The sequence below is a fragment of the Gobio gobio genome (genome assembly GCF_949357685.1).
Source record: "Gobio gobio genome assembly, chromosome: 5".
NCBI lineage: Eukaryota > Metazoa > Chordata > Actinopteri > Cypriniformes > Gobionidae > Gobio > Gobio gobio.
This window is the reverse complement of record NC_137101.1, coordinates 52,691,309-52,713,949: the sequence shown is the minus strand read 5'-3', so window position 1 is coordinate 52,713,949 and position 22,641 is coordinate 52,691,309. Positions and strand designations below refer to the sequence as shown.

At 37.8% G+C, this 22,641-nt stretch overlaps 1 protein-coding gene across 1 annotated transcript; it reads right to left on the bottom strand.

Annotated features, from left to right (window-relative positions):
- Positions 1 to 1,583: 1,583 nt before the first annotated feature.
- LOC307126671 (uncharacterized protein) lies at positions 1,584 to 5,922 on the bottom strand. Its single transcript, XM_079817313.1, has 4 exons — positions 5,469 to 5,922; positions 5,241 to 5,294; positions 5,015 to 5,146; positions 1,584 to 2,252 (listed from the first exon to the last, which is right to left on the bottom strand). The coding sequence occupies exons 1-4, from the start codon at positions 5,884 to 5,886 to the stop codon at positions 1,951 to 1,953; spliced, it is 906 nt and encodes a 301-aa protein (XP_079673439.1). The 5' UTR covers positions 5,887 to 5,922; the 3' UTR covers positions 1,584 to 1,950.
- Between the last annotated feature and the right edge of the window lie 16,719 nt (positions 5,923 to 22,641).

Here is a 22,641-nt window from a genome sequence, read left to right as displayed (position 1 = left end):
TGGATATTATGGGATGGCTTGATGCAAATGCAGAGAACTTGATTTTGACCCTTAAGAAACTTTAATGAATGCTGTCATGTAACAAATCTGCTGCAAATATATATTTGACTCCTTCACAATCTAACAGCGCTTAACGTTACATATGACTGTGTCACACCACCACACAGCGAAATACCAACGTTATATGGACCACCCTGTTTTCGCTGTAATCTGCCAATAATCATTATTTAACATTCACCTCATGAAAGTAACTTTACAATGTACATTTTGGTTTAACAAATTTTGGAGACTCCGATGGCGTGCATGCATACACATTTTTAACAGAGTTCATACAATATGTAGAAAATTGCCATTTAAAGTTAGACTTATTTAACAGAACAGGAACATGATGATATTCAGAGTATGGCTTAAAGGAAACCTCTACTTATATCACCTAATATTAACTTACCATTGCTGTGGGTGAAGAGTCTTCTCTCGATAGATGGTTTTCAAATTTCGCGCTTCACGTAGGCCTACGTTCGTTCCCGTGGTGACGGCATCACGTGGTAAGATGATGGATCCTAAAATATTATGTGAAATTGACTAAACTCCAGATTATTGTTGACTTTGCTCAAAATTGGTGGTTGTGTTTCTTTATTAATTAAAGTAAACCGTAAATTCAATATGTTATATAACAATTACAGTTTTAAATTAAGGAATGTGCAAAACTATTTTTTTTTAAAGTAAAATCTGTTTATTTTAATGAGCCATATTTGCTGAGGGCAGACATCATTTTTTACAGTCTATGGCATGTGTGGATAACTAACCCTAACTGGAAGTATCTTGTTTTGGATCTCACGCGTCAGATAACCCTATAAAACCTCTAAGATGAGATGGTCATTACACACACACTGTACAGTTAATCTAAGCCTCCATTCATTTGAGTGGTGACAGTATTATGGGATGGCTTGATGCAGGAGATGCTGAGAACTTGATCTTGACCCTTAAGAAACTTTAACTAATGCTGTCATGTAACAAATCTGCTTCAAATATAAAATAGATAAATTAATTGTTACAACATTGAAATAAAAATGTAAAGCCTGTACAAATACTAGAAATCGTGAATATAAATAATTGGGAACCATGTTTTTGTGTGTGTTTTTTTAACTGTACATTTATTTTATCTATCGTTGTAACGGTTGATTATTTTTTCATATGGTTCACATCATTGTTAGCTTCATCTTTAGTAGATGAAGATGAAATAAAGTCACAGGCAATGTTGTGACCACTCCACCAGTGGACACTTCACGCACACACACACACACAGACCCTGATCCGCTCTGGAGCGCCATCTTCAGGCCTCCAGGAGAATCCCTGCATGTTCCCGACTGCTGGACTTACACTGCTCTATATATAAGGACATGAGATTAGCCTTTGAGCTACTGCTACATTACATACTGGATTCAGAAAAATACACTTCTTAGATCTTAATCTACCATTTTAGAGACAAAAACTGTCAATTAAATGAAAACTACATCTCATGAATTACATGACAGCGCCATTATTATACCACATGATATCATGACTTCAAAACAAATATTGTTGAGAAGAAAATACCACAATGTCTCTTTATTCTCTTATTTATTTATGCAGGATGAAGATACAGATCCAGGATCAGCAACAAGATACACTTCAAAAGATATTATTCAACATTTATAGATTTACTGCTTTAACAAAACAGTCATGTGATATTCATGAGTCCTGTCTGTCTCACTGATGAAACTCTTTATATAATGTGACATGTAGAGACAGCTCAGAACTTATGAATATAGTGTCTCATACTGACTTTTGTACAGTAATCTATAGCAAACATCAAACACACATTATTCCTCATTAATTCAGGTTCATATGTTAATGATTCTTCATGATTATCATCTTAAATCATTCGCTGAAGGTTCAGAGTTACTGGAATCACATTCTGCAAAGCTCATCTTCTCTTAAGGGGAACAGCAGGAAACCACTGAAAGTGTTGTAGTTATTCTGGTTATCATATATCCTCGTGCCAGACCAAAGCCTCACATAGACAACATCTCCAACCTCCAGGATCAACACAACTCCATTCGAGGAGTTTAACCGATCCTGAGCCTGATCATCATATGCTGTAACCCCACACTCTCCATTCTTATCAATAGATGCACCTGCTGTAGCTCCGCCATGACCATGAACAGAGACTCTGAACATGTAGGCTCCTCTCAGTGGGGCTGTGAAAACACCTGAATCAAACAACAAGAGACACAGAATCAGCTTCACACAGTTTAATGACCAAACACACTTTTATAGTTTATTTACTTTGTTTTCTTTTATACGGTTTACTTTTATAATCATTAGTCGTTTATGTAGATTTATATCATTAGTGGTGCTTACAAACAGCCTGGTCTTACCAGACTCTCGTACATTTCATTTGTACATAGAGTCTGGCCACTCTCCATTGACAAGCGTTTACTTCCTTGAAGGCGGGCACTCTGTTAAAGTTTAAAACTATTGGATCTGCCAAGAGTCACTCTGGATCTGCCATAACCAATCTCTAACGTTTGGTCGTGACGTATGTCACGCGCCGTTCGCGTTTGATTCTTTCTCACATTAACTGAGCACACCACCTCAGTGTCAGAGATAAAACCTCGTGCATTCGGATTGTGATTTATTCACGGTGGAGAGGAGAGTTTTGTGTTCGGAACGCGCTGCTCTCGTGGTGCATATCTCGTGCAATCATAACATGATTGTATGCTGTCAATAAAATGTCATATGCTTGGTATGATAAGAATAAATGCTGCCGTGGATAACAGCCCAATTCAAATGTTTACGTGCTTTTCTTCTTTTATTTTTGAGCGGTGATGAAATATTTTGCTCTTGCCAGTATTTATATAAATACAAGTCTAGAAATGCAAATTACAGCTCACGCAACCGCGCAGTGCTCTGAAAGGGTCTATAAAGGATATAAACAGTGAGTTTTGAAGTGATATATTCTTGAAAACTCTTGGGTTCGGACAGCAATTACATTACCACACGACCTTGGTGTTTGTCAAAAACAACTTTTAATCAAATAATAAACACAAAATGAAAGTAAAAGCGGCAGCCCCTCACGGACGACTGCCGCGCACAAACATAACAAAACACAACTTAAAATCCAGGCCTGGTCCTCTCTCGTCCTTCACCGGTGTCGCTCGTCCTTATATGCCTCCGTGCTCCCTCATGAGAGGACTCGAGACCGGTGTGTCTCATTCTCGATCTCGCTCGCTCGTCCACCTCGCCACACTTTTTATTTGTTTTAACTACTGGACATTCGTCAGCGCTGCATCTTTCACTGCCGCAATTACTGAACTACAACTCAAACTAGCGCACGACATCAACGTCATCGCTCTCAGCCACTCCCTCTGTGCGCTGATTGGACCGGTAAAAAACTGTTCGGGGGAAAACCTAAGCATACACCGCAGTCCCAGACGTAGTACTGAAGGAAAATGAAAATTGAGCGGAAGTACGTAGGAGGGCGGAGCCAGGCTAGCTTACAAAGCCCGGGGGGGCGAAAAACATCAAAGGTATATCTTTGGTAGAAGTGGTTTTGTTTGACTCAGGGCATCAACAGCCAATCACAAATCACCTTCAACACTTCCTAGCCACGCCCTAGCAACCACTATCAAGCACCCTAGCAACCCAAATCCACAGAGGGAGATCTTCACATCTGAATGTCACAGAGGCATGGGGGTTGGTTTATATCATTCATACTGACAAGCAGCCTTTGGAGGATCATCATTGGCAGCTGCCAATCCATAGCAACCAAACAGCGTACCCTAGCAACCATTTACCAAGACCTATATCTCTGCATCAGAACATCATAGAGACATGGGGGTTGGGTCTTTTGGCTCATGCTAGCAAACTGGACTTCCAACATGCTATATATGCTAACAGTGAATAGCTACATGCTAATAGCAATTAGCCAGGATAAGGGTTATAACATGATAAAAACAAGTCAAAATGTGCTAGCATAATGCTAACAAAATGTTAATTGTGTTAGCATTCTGCTAGCAAAACATGCTAATTATGTTAGCTAATCAAACTAATTGTGTTAACATCATGCTAGCATTATGGTAATTGTGTCAGCATCGTGCTAGCAAAATGCTAATCATGTTTGCATAATGTTAGCAACAGGCTAATCATGTTAGCTAATCATGCTAACAACATGCTAATCGTGTTTTTTTGCCACTGCAAGCACCACTCTACTCATACCTTCTAGTTTATTTATATTATTCATTTAATAATTTTATTTCCTGCTTTCCTGTAGCTCAAACAGTAGAGCATGGCGCTAGCAACGCAAAGGTCATGGGTTTGATTCCAAGGGAAAGCAAGAACTGACAAAATGTAAAATGTGTACTTTGAATGCAATGTAAGTCGCTTTGGATAAAAGTGTCTGCCAAATGCATAAATGTAAATGTATTTCATTTATATCATTTATTATTTTATTATTATTCATTTGTGTCTGTATATTTTATATTACTTATTTATTTTGTATTGTTGTTTAATCTTATGACTGTGGTCTGAAGGGATGTTTGCTTCATGAGTAGGAGATCAGAGAAAGTCTCCATTTCAAGGTTTGTATCGTCACAGGATGATGTTGTGAAGCTGTGATTTTCCATTTCCCCCCCTTGCTATAACAACACTTGTTGAAATTGTACTGGCCAGACAAAATCTGAGCATTGAGACTTACACAACTAAGATTATTCAATAAAACTTTGCTCTTTTTTATCATCATCACTTCGTCTCCTGCTCCTGCTCTTCTCTGAGTCAAACTCTCAGGCTGATAGAAAACTGTTAACAGAGTCTTGAGGAACCAGACCAGACTTTCTGTTGACAGGTTTGCTCCACACACACCAGACAAACGGATATCTTTAGACAAGATCCGGGGCTGGATTTGATATTTCTGATGTGAAGATTCCTCTGATCTAACACTATAATATTTATGACTCATTTCATTGATCATTACCTGTGATTGGGTTGTAGGCGTTCCCTATGTTTGTGATGACGTTCTTGTAGGTTAATGTGAAGTCAGTGGTAAAAGGACCAACATATCCACTGCCAGATTCCATCAGTGAAGCTGAAAAAGCAATCTCTCTGTCTGTTGTTGAAAACATAAGCAATATTGTGATATATTACTGTATTACACTGAGAATGTATTCACTGAATTTAACATCACTCAAACTCATATTCACCCCTGTTCTCTTTCCTCAACTCCTCCACTTGACTCAGAGTAAGATTTGAAGTTTCTGTGAAGGAATAAAGATTCTGTTAAATCACATTCACACTGATTATTGTAATAGATAATACAATTTACACAGTAAACTCTCAACTTTACACTGACATTTACACTTAACAATGTATTGCACTGGTGTTTTACTCTGAGGATCATTGATAAAAGAGTGAATGTTTTGGTGAGGTACCATCAGTTTTCTTCTCCAGCTCTTCCAGGCTAATCGTCTGTTGTTCTGCAGCCTGTTCAGCATCTCTCAGTCGCGTCTCTAAAGCTCTGATGTTTGCTTTCTGCTCTGTGTCCGAGGCGGTCAGTTCTCTGATATTTGCTTTCTGCTCTGTGTCTGAGGCGGTCAGTTCTCTGATGTTTGCTTTCTGCTCTGTGACCGAGGCGGTCAGTTCTCTCAGGGCTGCATGGATGTCAGGGAAGCACAGATGGCAGTATTGTTGGCTGTCAGTTGAAGCTTCAGCTCGCAAAGTGTCTGTTTGAGATGGATTCTGTCTTCTGTCCTCAGAGCTGAGCTGTTGACTGATCTCGTTCTCATTGAGTCCTCCATTGACAAACACAAAGGTTTCCAACAGCAGCAGTAAACACACTAAACCCTTCATTCTTCACTGATGTCTGTTTCCAGCTCTTGCTCTGTCATCCCCACAGCCTCTCATGTGCCTTTATACCCCTGTTGTTTACCGCTCAAGTTAGGTTCTAATCTTTTTTTTATATTGACACAAGTTGTAACTTTCCCAAAGTTTCCAAGATCCTTCTCAAGGCCTCACAGGTGTTCGCTGTCTGCCTTTTCATGTCCTTGAACTCCAGCAAACTCCAGCAAGATGGCTGATTTACTTTTAAGGTTCTAGGAATAAAACCACAGTAGAATCACAGGTTCTGCCAGAGAGTGCAACCAGTTTAACATTTATACATTTGGCAGATGCTTTAATCCAAAGCAATATATATTACAATTCAGTTCATTTGTGCATCACCTTTTGAACGTTGTTGCACAGCTTTACAGAACACAGAGAAGAAAATATAAAGAAAAGACAATAGTCTTTTAAAGCACTAGCAGCAAATGGAAAAAGTGCCATGGAAAAACCTTAAGATATTTACAAAATGAATAATATTGCAATTTTCCACCTTGAGTTGTTGTCAGCATTAGCAATGTAAATGAATGAGTGTACGTATCATTTGGTGGAAGTGAACTGTTGCAGTGAGTTTATTATTGCGTATGGTAAGCATTCATCTTGATAAAGATTGGAAGTATTGTGTTTTTATAGAGTGCTTCTGTAAAAGTTCTGTTTTGGTTCATATGTAGAGTAGTCTGTCTAAAAGCTGTAATGCTACTGTTTGATTGTGCACGTCTATTTCCTATTCTCGTTTTACCCTTTGTTTGCCATTGCTGTGTATTTAGATTCTAGTCAAATTTGTGCAAAATCATTAAGTGGTTTACGGTTTATTTGTTTTTTTTTTATCAATACTTTATTGTGCTTTTCTTACAATTGGAGTTACCAGTATTGACAGTGATTGTGTGTAACCTCATACTATAAGAAAGGCTTTAACTCTGTCACTCACACGTACACACACACACACACACACACACACACACACACACACACACACACACACACACACACACACCGGTGCGTGACCTCAACACGACATGAACAGCTGTATTTTTATGAGCTAACGTTAACAAAGATGAACAAATGTATTGCTCATGGCTAGTTCATGTTAGTTAATACATTAACTAATGTTAACTAATGAAGCCAAAATAAGTTATTTTAAAAATATTTCACAATATATAAATACACACTGTTTTTGCTGTATTTTGGATCAAATAAATGCAGCCTTGGGGAGCAGAAGAACACCAAGTACAGTACAAAATAGTAGTTTCCAAACTTTTGACTGGTAGTGTATATGGAATAAAACAAAACTAGAGGCGTTTGCAGACTTTCTGTCTTAGCACTGAGTCTGATAGAAAATCAGCAAATTCTGTGATAAAGTCTGTATGGTGTCCTGGTGGCCTGTATACAGTAGCCAGCACAACGTCAAATGGGATTCATCATCTACACTAGAAGCACCAATGCTTAAAAATAATTATATTTGAAACTAGACCTCTGAGTAATACTAAATATATGATTATAAATTACAGCAACACCTCCGCCTTTGCCTTTCAGATGGGGCTCATGTTTATAACAGTAATCTTGGGGGGTGGACTTTTACCGTTAAAGAATAAGAGGTTAAAGAACAACAACTTTAATGGAGTCATATAAATTATATTAAACTGAATTATGCTTGTCATCCTTCAACTGCTTTTTGTTCTGATTATTGGTTAAAACAGCAGCGTAAGCTCCAGCCTTGAGCCACTGATGTGTGCTCGTATCATTCGGTGGACTGAGTTAATCATTATATGTGTGCTTTTCCTTCACATGCTAAAATATCCTGAGTTATGGGAAAGTGCAAGAATCTGCACTTCTGATAATGTGTTCATGGACATCTGCTAGACTGAAACGTCTGAATTTGTTGTGGTAAGATTATGTTTTTATCTGTTTTTCTTCATCATAGGCTCGCCAGGGTGTGTAAACCACCATAAAGTACATAGTGGTTCATCAATAATGAAAGGATATTTTAGACACATGTAAAAAGTAAAAATGACATTAGGCTGTAAAACAGCTTCAGATCAGACCCTGAACACACACACACACACACACACACACACACGGATTCATATCACAAAAAGAACGCTTATGTAAAGAAATAAATAGTTCATTATTTCTGAATCTGGATTTATTCCGATAAGGAACCACATAAATAAATGATATTTTGCCTGTAATTATGGTCACATGAACTAAATGATCCTTCTCATAATCTTACAGATGGAACAAAGACACTTGTGTAATAATTTCAAACAGACTTTGGACTGAACACTGAACTGAAGCATTTAGAGTAAGTGCTCATGGGGTCTTTAATCTTCTCTCAAATTAAGATAAACAGCATTTTGAAGGATTATATAAACACACATAAACTGATAATGTACTGAGAATAAAAACTCCAGTGATACATGTCCAATAAACTGATGTTCAGCTTTCCAAAAGCAATATTCCAACACACAGGAATACATACTAGACGTGAAACTGCAGAGAATGTAAAAAATATATATAATAATGTACAAAATGTATAATATTTGTCTGTGTGTGTTCCAGATATTATTTTTGTTGTGGGGCCCAAATGTCAAAAGCATAGTAAAACCTGATTTTTTTGACATTGTGATAAGAAACTATCGGTCCCCATGAAGAAAACACCTTATAAATCATAATAAATTATATTTTTTGCAAAATGTACTTGTGTCCTGAATAAACTTTGAAGACTTTGATTTCATCTCTTGTGTGAGTGTTTCATTCTCTTCCCATGATATGTCAGAGAGTGTTTGTGTGTGTGTGTGTGTGTGTGTGTGTGTGTGTGTGACCTACAATAGAAAGAAAATAAAGACGTCTCAAGTATTATCCAAGGATATTAACATTAACAATTTACATAATCTTTGAAGAAATTCTCAAATTAAATTTTATGAAAGAATTAAACTATACAAACAACAATGAAAATGTATGCCACCACCTAGTGGTTAGAAATGGTAAACGATTCAAACCCAGAACTACTAGTGAGGTATTTTACTTAAACTTCATGTTTCTTCAAGCATAAACATCTTGTATATAAACTTCAATATAAATTTTATAACATCAAAAAAGAGGCATTCAGTTACTAAAATAATAGTAACATATAGAGCCATGCAAAAATCCAGTATTGGATTACAGAATATAACTGTCACAATTCACCAGTGTGAGTGCCCGTGATTACCACCAGAGGGCACTACACTCCGGACTGTCACTCCATCACAAACTACATTTCCCATAATACTGCCTGGACTCATCATTCCTGATTACATCCACCTGTGTCTCATTTACCTTGTTAGCTCACTCTATAAAAGCCTGGTCAACTCTGTTATTCACTGCGAAGTCTTGTCTAGTGTAACATTGCAATTTTAAGCGTTCTTCCCGGTTTCATGTCTTATTGGTTTTTGGATTTCTTGCCTGTTTCTGGATTACCCTTTGCCCGTGCTCCCTGCCTTGTTTGCCTGTTTGGCCTGCTAGCCTGTGTACGACATTTTGCCTGTTTTTGATTAAGGTTGTGGATTACCCTTCAATAAAGCTGCACTTGGATCCTCAGAGTCTCAGAGCAGTATGTTACAATAACATTATCCATGAAGATTAATACAGAATATCATGGCAAGGCAACTTGTGATTATGCATCTTTAACACAAAACAAATGGCTAACACATAATGACAGAATAATGTTGTATAAATAATTACTTTGACTGATAATTATAAGTAAAGGATAATGTACATCCAGCCGGTTGTTATCGCAGAATAAACCCTGACCGAGTGATCAGTCTTGCGTCACTCTGAAGGGGTTTATTCTTGGATAACAACCATCTGGATGTACACTATCCCGCTTATTACACGGCTTCTTATCTCAAGTAAATTAGACACCAAATATTGTCTTGAGTTTAAATATTTGATTAGCTCTTCCGCAAAGAAAAACAATTCCAAACTGCTTTGAGCCTTTTGAAGTCAGACAGGACATTTAAGGCATAATCTACAGTCATATCACTAATTACAATAAACAGTTGGACATGAAATATTGATTAAAATATTTTATAAGCTCATTTGTAAGTGTAACTTTTCAGGAAAGAAAAAAAGCTCTTCAAGGTGGTTTAAGCCATGACACAAATTTATAAAAAACTAAAACAAAATGCAGTTTTATTTAATCATTTGTAAAAGATATAATCTCTTATATGATATTAATTAGACATATTTATATACTTTTTGTATAAAGTATTAAACCGCACATTTCCATTTATTGTGAACTGACTCATTGCGACACCGGTGGGGATGTTGAAGTTGATGTTTTTAGTTTGGTAAGCTTAAGCATCTCCCTCTGTGGACTTTTCTTTGGTTGAACCTAAAACACAATTATAGGAATTATTATAAACTATGTTTGCGGTTGAATTTCCTGCTCAGGTCCACTATACTAAGTGGACACTTACTGTCTGCGATGCTGCTTTCAGGATTTGATGAGAGAATCCTGCTTAATTTCTCTCTGTGTGCGGTGGTCGGAGTCCAGTAGCTCTTTAGACCCTCACATCTATGTCCTGTCACGGTCGTAATCTCTCTGGTTTCCAGTCCGGCGCATGAGAGGAGTTGCACAGCCGTGCTTCTCAAACTGTGGTTCGTGAGAGTCCAGCTGCTTTGCTAATAGTGGACATCATCATGGCAAGGTAGTTATGTCCCTTTGGCTCCCTTGAGTACCACACTGTTCTTTCATTCAGTAAATCCTGGTTTTGTCGTAGTGGATGGAGATAAAAAGTGTCTGCGTCAGGTGGACAGAGGCTCAGGTATTTTTTAAAACTAGCAACTGGACACTGGGGGTTGTTGGGTTCCCCAAAGATGCAATCCCTGTAATTTTCTTTACATGGGTCTTTCGGGTCTGTATGGGAGTAATGAGTAATGTACTTACTGTAGTGTTGCCGTCGCATTTTATGATAAACGAGTCCCTTCTTAGGTCTTGGTTTCCTTCTCTGCCTCGTCTTACCAGATGAAGTTGTACATCAAACCAAACTTTCTGAATGAGAGCAGTGGCTGTGTCTGGTGACAGCACGTCCGAATGTCTTATTAGGTCCATGTCTGCTGTTGAGATCAGAGGATGATGCTGACTACCAATTTAGCAAATTTGTTTAATGGTAGATTTAAAAATGGCATTGCTGGAGTTAAAGGTAGCACTCTTCAATATGTCAAACTTTTAAAAATATCTGGATACACCAGCCCTGATAGCCATATAGCTGCCTAATAAGTCTGGTTTGAATTCTGAACAGATGCATAAAAGGAGCATAGCACCTTATTGAGCTCTTCTGCCTCATAAGTATCGTAATCTGCCGGCATTTTTTTCTCAATTAACCAATCTTTGAGAAGTTTAATTGCCCATAATGTGGTTCTTTTGGTGTTTGTTTCGTAGCAGTCGTCTTCTATTTTGTGAAGTTCAGATTCAGTAAGCTCTTTGTGTCTTGTGGTGGTTGCTTGTTCTTCAGAGTTAAGTTTTAGTTTTTTTGTTTTCACTGGGGAGTCAGTGGAGTCATCTGATTCTATCCATTGCTAAAAAGATTTGTTTTTACCATATATGTTGAAATTTATGGTGAAGTCTTCCATTGTGGCGGTTAAGTGTTTGGTCACAAGATGGCGCTAGACAGTCAACAACAGCGGAGTGGCACGTTAAGCATATAAGTAGTACCGGTCAAGATAACTCGTAGTACCTGTATAAACGGTGTGTTATTCATTTTGGTGGCTGTAATCTGGAAATAACATACCACTGGAATGTGTGGTTGACCAGTCAGAATCAAGTATTCCACAGAGCCGTGTAATAATGACCAGTAAATCACATCTGTTAATTTATGCATACATCACTCTGAGTCACTCTCGCTCTTTCTATGGATACTGCCTGATGAAAAGGGATGACGCATGCACATATATCCAGCCTTTCTAACACAGCTGAAAAGCCTTCTGGTTTCTGAGGTGTTTTTTTGGGCCCTTGAAGTGTTTTGACATGCCCTGACATTTGAGCTCATACTTGTTACTTATAACATTTTCATGGGTAAAGTCTGATTACACTGCATTTAGTACAAACTCTGCTACAATAATATATGAGCAGCATGTATGTGAACGTTTGTAGATAAGTCACTGAAATAAGGCCATAAAACATACAATTTTGTTCACAAGCTTTTGAGAAATGGATCTTATAGTCTTTTGTTCTTGCTTAAAAACAATGTGAAAATCACCCTTCTTGCTCATTTACATAAAACAATATATTAATTTAAAATTTGTAAAACATCTTTTGCGTTAGAAAGGCATGAATGATTATGAATATTGATGTGTTTCACACCTGGGAACACAATGACCCTCCCCTAATGGGCCTAAGTGACTGTGAATATTTAATATTACTCAAAAATGAAAGGCATCATTCTATGCACTAAAAATATATTTTAGGTGGACAAATAAATTTAAAGAAAATCAAACGCCACCTGAACAAAAAAAGACAAATAGACAGGATAGGCCAGTGTATGCAAAAAATTGGCATATGTGCTTCTTCATTGCTATGTGGTTCTTTTATGTACACTAGGATTAGTTACCCCACATGATTATGTTTCTTAGGTCTGCGCAATTCTCTTCAAAGTAAACAAACCAGTGCAGCTTTATTTGTTGCTTATTGACGGTGGGTTGATGTATGCCAGAAATGCACAAGTGCTGCGCAATTCGACTTATTCAATGTATTATTCATATTGATTCAATGACTTGAGTATGTTCGCTGAATCTGCGCATATTACATAATTTAGCTAGCAAATTGAGTCAGCATAATTTGTGAAACATAACCCAAAAATGTACCTTGTGATTTGACATTGTTACCCTCCACAGTTGATTTTTACCTGCATGGTGTAAAATGGGGGTGTTCATTTCAAACCCTGTGACATTATGAAAATACACAGAACATATTTTGTGTGTAAAAGCAAACTGTTTAATTATGCTGTGGTTATGACCAGAGGTGTAGTGGTAAAAAAAGAGGTGGGTAAACTATAAATTCTGGGTAACCGCATTGTGGTCACGGTAAGGTGGGCCACTGCCTACCGGTGTATAGCGTATCCTGATGATAGCTATTGTTCTCAGAGAGAACAAAAATATTTAAGAGAGATAGAGAGGGGAGGCTTATATCCAGGGGTTCCAATGCAATGCACTTGTACATAATGATTAGATTTGGGATTATTTTCATAGTCGATTAATCTGTTGAATATTTTCTCAAGTAATCGATTAGTTGTTTGGTCTATAATATGTCAGAAAAATGTGGATCAGTGTTTCCCAAAAGCCCAGGATGACGTCCTCAAATGTCTCGTTTTGTCCACAACTCAGTTTACTGTCACATATGAGAGAACACACTAGAACATATTCACATTAAACAAGCTGGAATCAAAGAATTTTACTTTTGTCTTAAAAAATTACTCAAGCCGACAAATCGATTATCAAAATATTTATCGATTACAGTTTTTGCCAATTGCTAATGAGGCAGGTGCAGATTAACGACAGAAGGATGAATTTGGTGAAGAAGAGCGAGAGCTTTGTGTTGATGATGACAGGGTGCAGACAGCGATCGCTTGCCATTGCATTTAGAATGTAAACTTTTGATGAATTTATGAGAAATCTACAGACGCAAACAGGAAGTAAAACTCCCATTGATTTTTCTCCATAAGGATTTAGATTATCAGCCATAATGTCTAAAACATCTGAGGTAGACTGACCACGAGTTGTGAAACGAAAGTTTCTGCTTCTGTAGCTAGAGGTCTAGCTAAGAAAAACTACACTACCCACAGCCCTAAGCTTAACAGCGACGCCTCTGATTGGTCCAACTCACTGTTATTACCATGGAAACGTTTACTGTACCCGCGAACGGCTGTAGCGATGACAATAACTAGCTAGCTGACTAGCAAAGGGAGCTTGTTGTCACAAACTTTCAGTGGTTTAAATACCAGAGAATGCATACAATTACATCCAGTTATTTATCTGATAATAATGTATCCTGAATTTTACTTGTAGGCCTACATTGGCTAATGGGAAAAGGAAGAGGTGACTTGTTGAGTCAGTGGCATGAATCTAACCGTGAACCAAATTAACCCCAAAAACATAAAGTTTAGTACTGTTTTCCCGAGCTCACTCACTTTGGGCTTGTAGCCGAGCCCGTTTGCTGGCATTAGGAGGAGGGCTGCTGTCTTGACGACGCTAAAAAAATTATATATGTATTATATATAATTATATATATCTATGTTTGAATCTTGGTTGCGTGTCGTTCATGAATGATTTGTTCATTTTGAACGAATCTTTAATATGACTCAGGACTACCGAGTTGTCTCAAAGAGTGATTCGTTAATTTTGTGTTGACCGCGTCTGCGCATTACGCAACATATGGGTTCTGATTCTGAATAGACAGGTGAGATCCGAGTCTTTTGTTCTTCCTGTCAGTCCCATAGACGGAAAGAGAAAAGATTAGTTCATTTTGCTAAACGAGACTCAAAGATCCGAGTCAGTAAAATGAGCCGAACTTCCCACTATTCAAACTGACAGTTGCAGCGCAATATGAAAGACTTTGTCTAATTGTACAACAAACAACCAATGAAAACGAACAATATGAAACTAAAACGACATAAGCTTAATTTAAAATGGCTTAGAAACTGTAGGCTATTTAGAGGTGGATAAACTCAATTTAGAGGTGGATAAACGCACTTTAGAGGTGGGTAAACGCTATTTTCGAATTTTGGGAGGTGCGTAAACGACGTTTACGTGCGTTTAGCCTCCACTACATCCCTGGTTCTGGTGCATTTAAAGACAGGACGCTGATATTCCTCAAGGCGCTTTATTCTGTACAAATTTCAAAGAGAGCAAAAGATCAGGATTCTATCTTCGATCAGAATCAGCCTCTCTCAGTCAAGTGGAATGCAAAACTTCTGAATATTTAAATCACATTCAAAAATCAGAAAATAAAATACAGATTAATTATTATATCATATATATATATATATATATATATATATATATATATATATATATATATATATATATATATATATATATATATATATATATATATATATATGTATGTCATATTGCATACTATTCCTACCATCAACTATTGGCTTTTAGCTTTTACATTAACAATATGCAACATAAAATAAACCATCTTCCTTTCAATAGTTACTGCATGCAATAATATGCAAGAAACAAAATGTAAATGTTTTGTTCAGTGAACATCAATCAATACAAGAAAACTACTCAATGAACACATATTTTAAACCTGGTATTGGGAGTACATACCTGTACAAATTTCAAAGAGAGCAAAAGATCAGGATTCTATCTTCGATCAGAATCAGCCTAAAGTAAGAAATAGGACAACTGAAACATCACAAAATGATAGAATGGCGAGCGCTAGCATACAACAAAACAACACAGAGGTTAGCTATGTTAGCAATCTCTTAAGCTCTCAAAACAACAAAGTTCTCAACACATCTCAAATAAATGTATATGCATTCATCATAAAATACACGTACAAGTTACCATGTGCATTTAACTAAAGTCAGAACAGGTATATTTCAAATTTACATCGCACTGAAATTCAAGTGGAATGCAAACTGAGAAAGGAACGCGAAAATTCAATATATGACCATCGTTCCAGCCTCTATCCAATAGAGGGCGCACTTACACAACAAATAACTCCCCCAATACCTATAAACAACTATAAAATGAATTAACAATACAAAATTTTGGTGAAATAAACTCACATAACTACAAAATAGAAAATGAAAGGTTACAAAAAAATATATCTCATTCTTTTACCTGTTACACTAGCACAAATAATGTTTTCACAACTTTGTATGAAACTTGAAGCCTTTAAAAACAAATCCTGACATTAAACCCTGACATTAACAAATTTACCTGGAGCAATGTTAGTGTAGAATTGATCTATGGCTTATATCTCCCTCTTGTCTGCAATTTGTGTCAGAATCATCACAGCTATGCCCCATTTTCTGATCAGAAATTAATTTCAATCCAATTAGCAGGAACCAAACAACAAACTGGTAATATATGTGGTTATTGGAAACTAAATAATTATTAAAAGATGATGAGTTTTATGATTTAGTTTAAAAAAAAACAGCAAAAGGCATTTTTGATAATAATGAAGTGAATTGCATACAAAGAATGGAATTTTTCAATTTTAAAATGAGAAACAGACATGAAGGTGCTTCCAAAAGTTACCTGAAAGGTAGATATCGGTGGAGTTTTCTGAGCCACCTCTTTTTGAGAACCATCATTTCCAGTGCCTTGTGAGCTTTGGAACCGCTCTCCAGCCATTGCTTGTCTTGTATTTCTGGCAGGCTATCGTGCATGCAGTGACCAAGGCACCATTCGTGCTCATTTGTGACATGGTGAAGCACACTGCTCCATAGTTTCTAAAATACAAATCTTGTAATCAGAACCATACAGTCAAAGAACAAACAAAGCATAGATTGTAGGAATTGTAATGTGTGTTCTAATGAGTATGCTGTGCACAAAGATAATCTGAACCTAAAACACTGAATCTCATTTCACACAGTGCATAGATGTTAGAAACATGTACATGTTGTTGTATTTAGTCTCAGGAAGATATTACCACAACTGAGAGGAATATTACTTACAAGGAACTGCTGTACCATGTCTGCCTTCTTACAACAGAAATCAAAGTCATTCATAATGTCTTTGACCCAGTGCAGCAGGATCATTTGTCCAGATTGCTGTGCCGCCTAAGTATGCACAACAGAATAAAAACATTATCATCACAAACCTGCAAAAGAAATCAATTCAAGTTTAAAAAAACAAAAAACAAAAACATACTGCAGTAATCATCTTGGCTAAATTCTTTGAGTGCAGAACTCCTGTGTCCTTATATCGCCCAGTCATTTGATCTTGTAAATAAAAAACAACAACAACTAACAATTCATACACAACTGCTGAATATCAAACACAAATTTTTTTGTATATGATACGGCAAGTACTACCAACTTACTCATAATAGAGGCAATTTGTGAGTGAGCATCGGTGCATATTTCTGAAATCTTCACTTCAAGTACATTGTATCAAATGATTAATTAAAATGTTTGTACATAGTAGTTAAGGCCACCTAATATAAAGTGGGTCCAAAATACAATACATAACACCCTTCGACACAGAGAAAGTCATGTAGGTATTACATAATTATTTACATTTTTAAAAAGCCATAGGACTTGGCTAATACAACTAAACCGTCCTTACTCTTCAGACGTTGAAAGGCAGCACATCTCTTGTCCTCCCACATTTCCCTTATTGCTCCTAAGCAGTAGGTATCCTGAATATTAAAATAAGTGTCCTTCCCTACAAAGCCCATGGCTGCATTCGAAACCGCATACTTCCCTACTATATAGTATGCAAAAAGCAGTAGGCGAGCGAATAGTATGTCCGAATCCATAGCATTTATAAAAGAGTAGGCGAGAACTACCGGGGTTTTGGACTATTTTTCGCGAGATTCGGATGTGCGTATACTAATGTTGCGCTCGAATATGCGAGAAGTTCCCAGATGGCCTACTGATTCCACCCAGATTGTGAAGCACCCATCGTCGGATACTTTTCTATCCCATGAGGCCACAGGAAAGGATACGTCAGGCGGAGAAAAGCCAATCAAATGTGAGTATTACAAACCAAAATCACGATTCCTTGTGTTAAAATGGCATTTGTTGAACTACTGTAGAGTAAACTGTTGAATTGTTGAAGGTGTAAAGACGACAGTCAGTATAGTGTAGTTGTGCTTGGGCTGTAAAAACACGTTTTATTATGCATGAGCTCCAGTAACACACACACGTCTCCAAAGTAGAGTTACATAAACCATATACATCTTAAAGATAAAGATGCTTACTAAATGTTTATTTAACATCTGACAGGAACATTTTCGATAAGTACTGCAGATGACATCACAGCATGAAATAGACATCAGGGGTGCGTTTCCCAAAAGCATTGTTAGCCAACTATGGTCTCAAGTTCCGTCGTTATCAACATACCAATCAAATCATATCATATATATCACATATCATATCAACCAGTCGGTGTTTCCCGAAACTGTCGTTCGAACGAACGTTCACAAACAGCATCGCAAACTTGTGTGGTTGCAACGACAGCTCTCGACCTGTGGTTAGAAGAGAGTTTCTTGTTTGCATGACATTTGGACTTAATAAATCCTTATCTTGAGCAAAATAAGCAAGCTGACATTCAGTACAACCTATATCTTTTATTTAGAATACATACAAATGTCATTAATGTCTTTTAGCTTGTCAAGAGATTTAAAGCACCGTTTTTGAAGAGTGCGCATGTGCGGACGTGCTCTAGTACGTAAAAAGAGCCTATTTGAATCTGGAAATAAAGCAAAATTACTGAGAAAAATTCGAATTATTCCTCAGGTGCCATGTCCATAATGTATAGCAAAAAATCTAGCATGAATTCGATCTCAAAATAATGATTTAAAACCATTTATTACTCCACCACCTGCGTGACATCATTAACCAACGTGGTTGAACGACAAATTTGCGACAATACGGTCTCGGGAAACAGTCGTGACTAGCTAGTTGATTTCTTCAACGATGCATCGTACTATGGTAGTTAAGCAGTGAGTTACGTCATTGTACAGGAAACGCACCCCAGGTCGGGCTGTGGAGTTACTGATGCTATGAGCTGTTAATGCACCTGTCACTCATATCTTTTATTTTATAATTACATGGTTGTATCTTTAACAATCATAATGATAAAACAAATATCATGGGTTTGCATACATTATATACAAAAAAAAAAAAAACAATAATAAGGTTAGATATCTTTGAATAATTCATCATAATGCAATAAAAATGTTATTTCATAAGCTTGAGGGAGGAAATAGGAGTTAAATTTAACAAGAAAAAGGAAAATATAAAGGAGATTTAGGCCAATTTTGCTTGTGGATGAAATTTTTTGCATATAAAATAAAGAAATTAACAACATATTCAAGAGATCACGATTGTGGGTTTTGGTAAGGATAAAACTGGGTCAGATTAGTAGGGTTTAAATCACAAGATAAATGGGCAGCTGTTTCTTCAACAAGACCACAAAATTAGCAATTTTAATCAATATTAAGATATTTATAGATCGATGAATTAAACCTGTCACTCATATATTTCAAGTTGTTGCTTGTGATAACGTCGTAGGTCACATGATAACGTCAACATGGCGCATAAAGAGCGGATCGCATTCATACTTAACGAGATCAGGCAATATAGTACCTACTCTTTTAGAGCTCGTTAAGTAAGTACTTATTGAAAATGAGTACCTACTCAATGAGTATGCGGTTTCGAACGCAGCCCATGTGATTTCCCTCTACAAAACGAACTGACTTACTTTATGGTAGCTGTGGTTTTATGTCCTGTTACCCCCAGGCAGTTGCGCCCCCAGGCTACTCCTATTGGTACTACATGTATCCCAAACATAATCACACTAAGGAATCAACTATTACAATTACAACAATAAAAAAACAAGTAACATTTTGTCTGTTACAATACCGTCTCTCAAACATGAGATGTTTCCTGTCTGTGAAATTCATTCCACACTGATGACATATAAAACCATTTCTCTCATGCGTGAATACTCATGTGGCACTTCAGGCCTATTTTATACCTAAAACTTTTCCCACAGTGTCCACATGTAAACGGCTTCTGTCCGGTGTGAACTCTCATGTGCCTGTTAAGGCTTCCTTTTCGGTTGAAACTTTTTCCACATTGTTTGCAGGTGAACGGCTTCTCTCCAGTGTGAATCCTTATGTGGTCTTCAAATTGTTGTTTTAGTGTGAAACTCTTTTCACACTGAGGACACATGTAGAGTTTCTCTCCAGAGTGAACTCTCATGTGCCTGTTAAGACTTACTTTTTGAGTGAAACTCTTTCCACACTGTTGGCAAATGAAAGGCTTCTCTCCAGTGTGAATTCTCATGTGTTTAATAAGGTTTCCTTTTATGTTGAAACTTCTTCCACAATGTTGGCAGGTGAATGGCTTCTCTCCAGCGTGAACTCTCATGTGGACTTTAAGGTTTTCTTGACGGTTGAAACTCTTTCCACACTGAGGGCAAGTGTAGGGTTTCTCTCCATTGTGAACTCTCATGTGCCTGTTAAGGCTTGTTTTTAGAGTGAAACTGTTTCCACACTTTTGGCAGGTGAAATTACTGCTAGTTCCCTTCTTTTCACCCCTTTTTCGTGTATTTTCAGCATGTGAGAAACTAAAAGTTTTTTCTCCTGTTATGAAATAATTATTATTCTCATATTGATCTTTCTCTTCATTCAGTACTTCACTCTCCTCTTTTAGCACCATCAGGTCTAAGGCGAAAAGAGACAAAAGCAAATTAACACCAGTTTAATGGTACAAAGCAACACACAACTAAACATTTAGTTGTAAAGCATCAAAACCAACATACAACAAGATCCTATTCCAATGGGCATCACACCGGGGGGGAAAGGGGACAGAGGTCAGAGGGCCCAGAAGTTTATGGGGGGAGATTGATATCCTATCCATGATATTGTCCTTTGAAATACCTGAAGAGCACCTTCTTTTTACCCCTAAATGAAGACTGAAAAAGAAATTCACTCTGATTGGAGTTCATCAGACTTTGATGACTGCAGCGCCACACAGCATCTTCTCAATAAAGAATCAGCTGAAGATACTCCAGAGTCTCCTGGGCCCAGTTGCCGCAGACCAGTCAGGATGCCCATGCTGACCCCTGTCCACCGCGGAAAGCCCCAACAGTGGCACGTGAGCATCAGAACTGGACCACAGAGCAATGGAAGAAGGTGGTCGGGTCTGACGAATCACGTGTTCTTTTACATCACGTGGATGGCCGGGTGCGTGTGCGTGGCTTATCTGGGAACACATGGCACCAGGTGCACTATGGGAAGAAGGCAACCCGGCAGAGGCAGTGATGCTTTGGGCGATGTTCTACTGGGAAACCTTGGACATCCATGTGGATATTACTTTGACATGTACCACCTACCTAAGCATTGTTGCAGACCATGTACAACCTTTCATGGAAACGGTATTATATTATATATATATATATGCAGGGCTGTACAGTGCGACATACATGTCACACGTGCTACAAAAAAATCGGTCTGTGCGATGAATACATTTTCCCCAGTAGCACACGTGCGATACAGTTTATCATATGAGACAGAGCTTGTTTGTGTGATGTGAGAATTAGTTTTGTGCTTGTGTGAGGTTATCTAAAGCTTCACGATTGACTGAAATTAAACCAAAATCACGATTTGGCTTAGTGATATTATGAAATCGCAAAGGCTTCAATTTATAAATTAATATATGTGCAGGTGAAGCACAGCACTGTTCAGGGCAGATCGATCGGTTCCCAGTACATCTCTGCAAGCACTGAGTCATTGGCGGTTTAGTTGGAAACTGTCATGTGGAGCTCAGTGCGCACTGAGGTACTGAACCCTACATCACCTGGAGGAGGTGGTCTGAGTTCGGTGGAACTCGAACTGTGCCGCGATTCACGAGAATGTGAAAGCTGCAGACTCGGGTGTGCAGTTCTTCAGGAAGAAAAGTAACCAGTGCATGTGTTTTACCCGATTGCGATGTATTTAGTTCAATAAAACACATGTAAGGGATGATAGTGTTGATGATTTACCTTAGATACGAGTGAGAGAGCGAGCCTACAGTGTATTTGCGCATAATGAGTAGAATCAGGGCAGCAAATGGCAATCCACTGTTTCCTCTAAAGAGTCCGTTTGCAAGCAGCAGAAAGCCAACTTCATGCGGTGCACGTGCAGTAAACCCAAGTGTCGTTCACTCAGCTGCGCATAATAACATCACATTAATAAAAAACACAATATATTTACCCCGTTTTCTATCATGTGCTGTGCACGTTTGTGAAGAGATGATAGCAAATGCGCAAGGTTCGATAGAATCAAGATGAGTGTGAAACCAGACCAACGCTGCGAAAAGCCAAAGGCAACATGTGCCAAACTTGTAATGAGAAGCGTTTACAAACCTGTTGTCCAACAAAAGAGAACATTTAATCAAGTGTTTGAATAACCTTCTTTTGAGATCGGATGTGCTTCATATCACAGAATGAGGGAGTGTAAAGTGTTCCCTTTCAAAAGCTACACTCAATGCTGCATAAGCTTATGCAAATGGGGATGTCTTTGACATAACCAGCTGTGAAAATAGTGTGAAAACACGTCAATGAAATTGACCCGGAGGTATTTATAGCCTCGGCTGGTGACGTCATAGGCGCACCTGCTGCACGAGGCTATAAATAGATGAGCTTCAGCTGGAGCAAACCAGGTCTTTTTGTTTTCAGACCAACTCTGTGTTATGGTGTGTTACAAAGTCTCTGGAAAAAAAAAAAAAAAATTCTCTCTCTCTTTCAAGACTCAACTCGAGATCTTTGTTAGGAGTTAGTTTTCAACATGGCAGTGTGCAGATTTCTCTCTCTTTCTCATCTCTGTTACAAAGAAACATTAGTGGAAAGAGTTCTAGTTAAATCTGATCAGTTGGAAACGAGTCAGCAGAGTAAAACGCTGTATATCCATGTTCTCTTTCAAATAACAGAACTGGATGCACACGTTTATTGCTGTGTGTGTTTGGGGAAGAGCATGCGGTTGCTGCATTGAGTCAGACGAGTGCGAGCATTGCAAGC

Coding starts and splice junctions, on each gene's coding strand:
- LOC307126671 (XM_079817313.1), bottom strand. CDS start 5,886: ATGAAGGGTTTAGTGTGTTTACTGCTGCTGTTGGAAACCTTTGTGTTT. Junction 5,295..5,468: donor GCTGGAGAAGAAAACTGATG/GTACCTCACCAA, acceptor ATTCCTTCACAG/AAACTTCAAATCTTACTCTG. Junction 2,253..5,014: donor CGCCTACAACCCAATCACAG/GTAATGATCAAT, acceptor TGTTTGATTCAG/GTGTTTTCACAGCCCCACTG.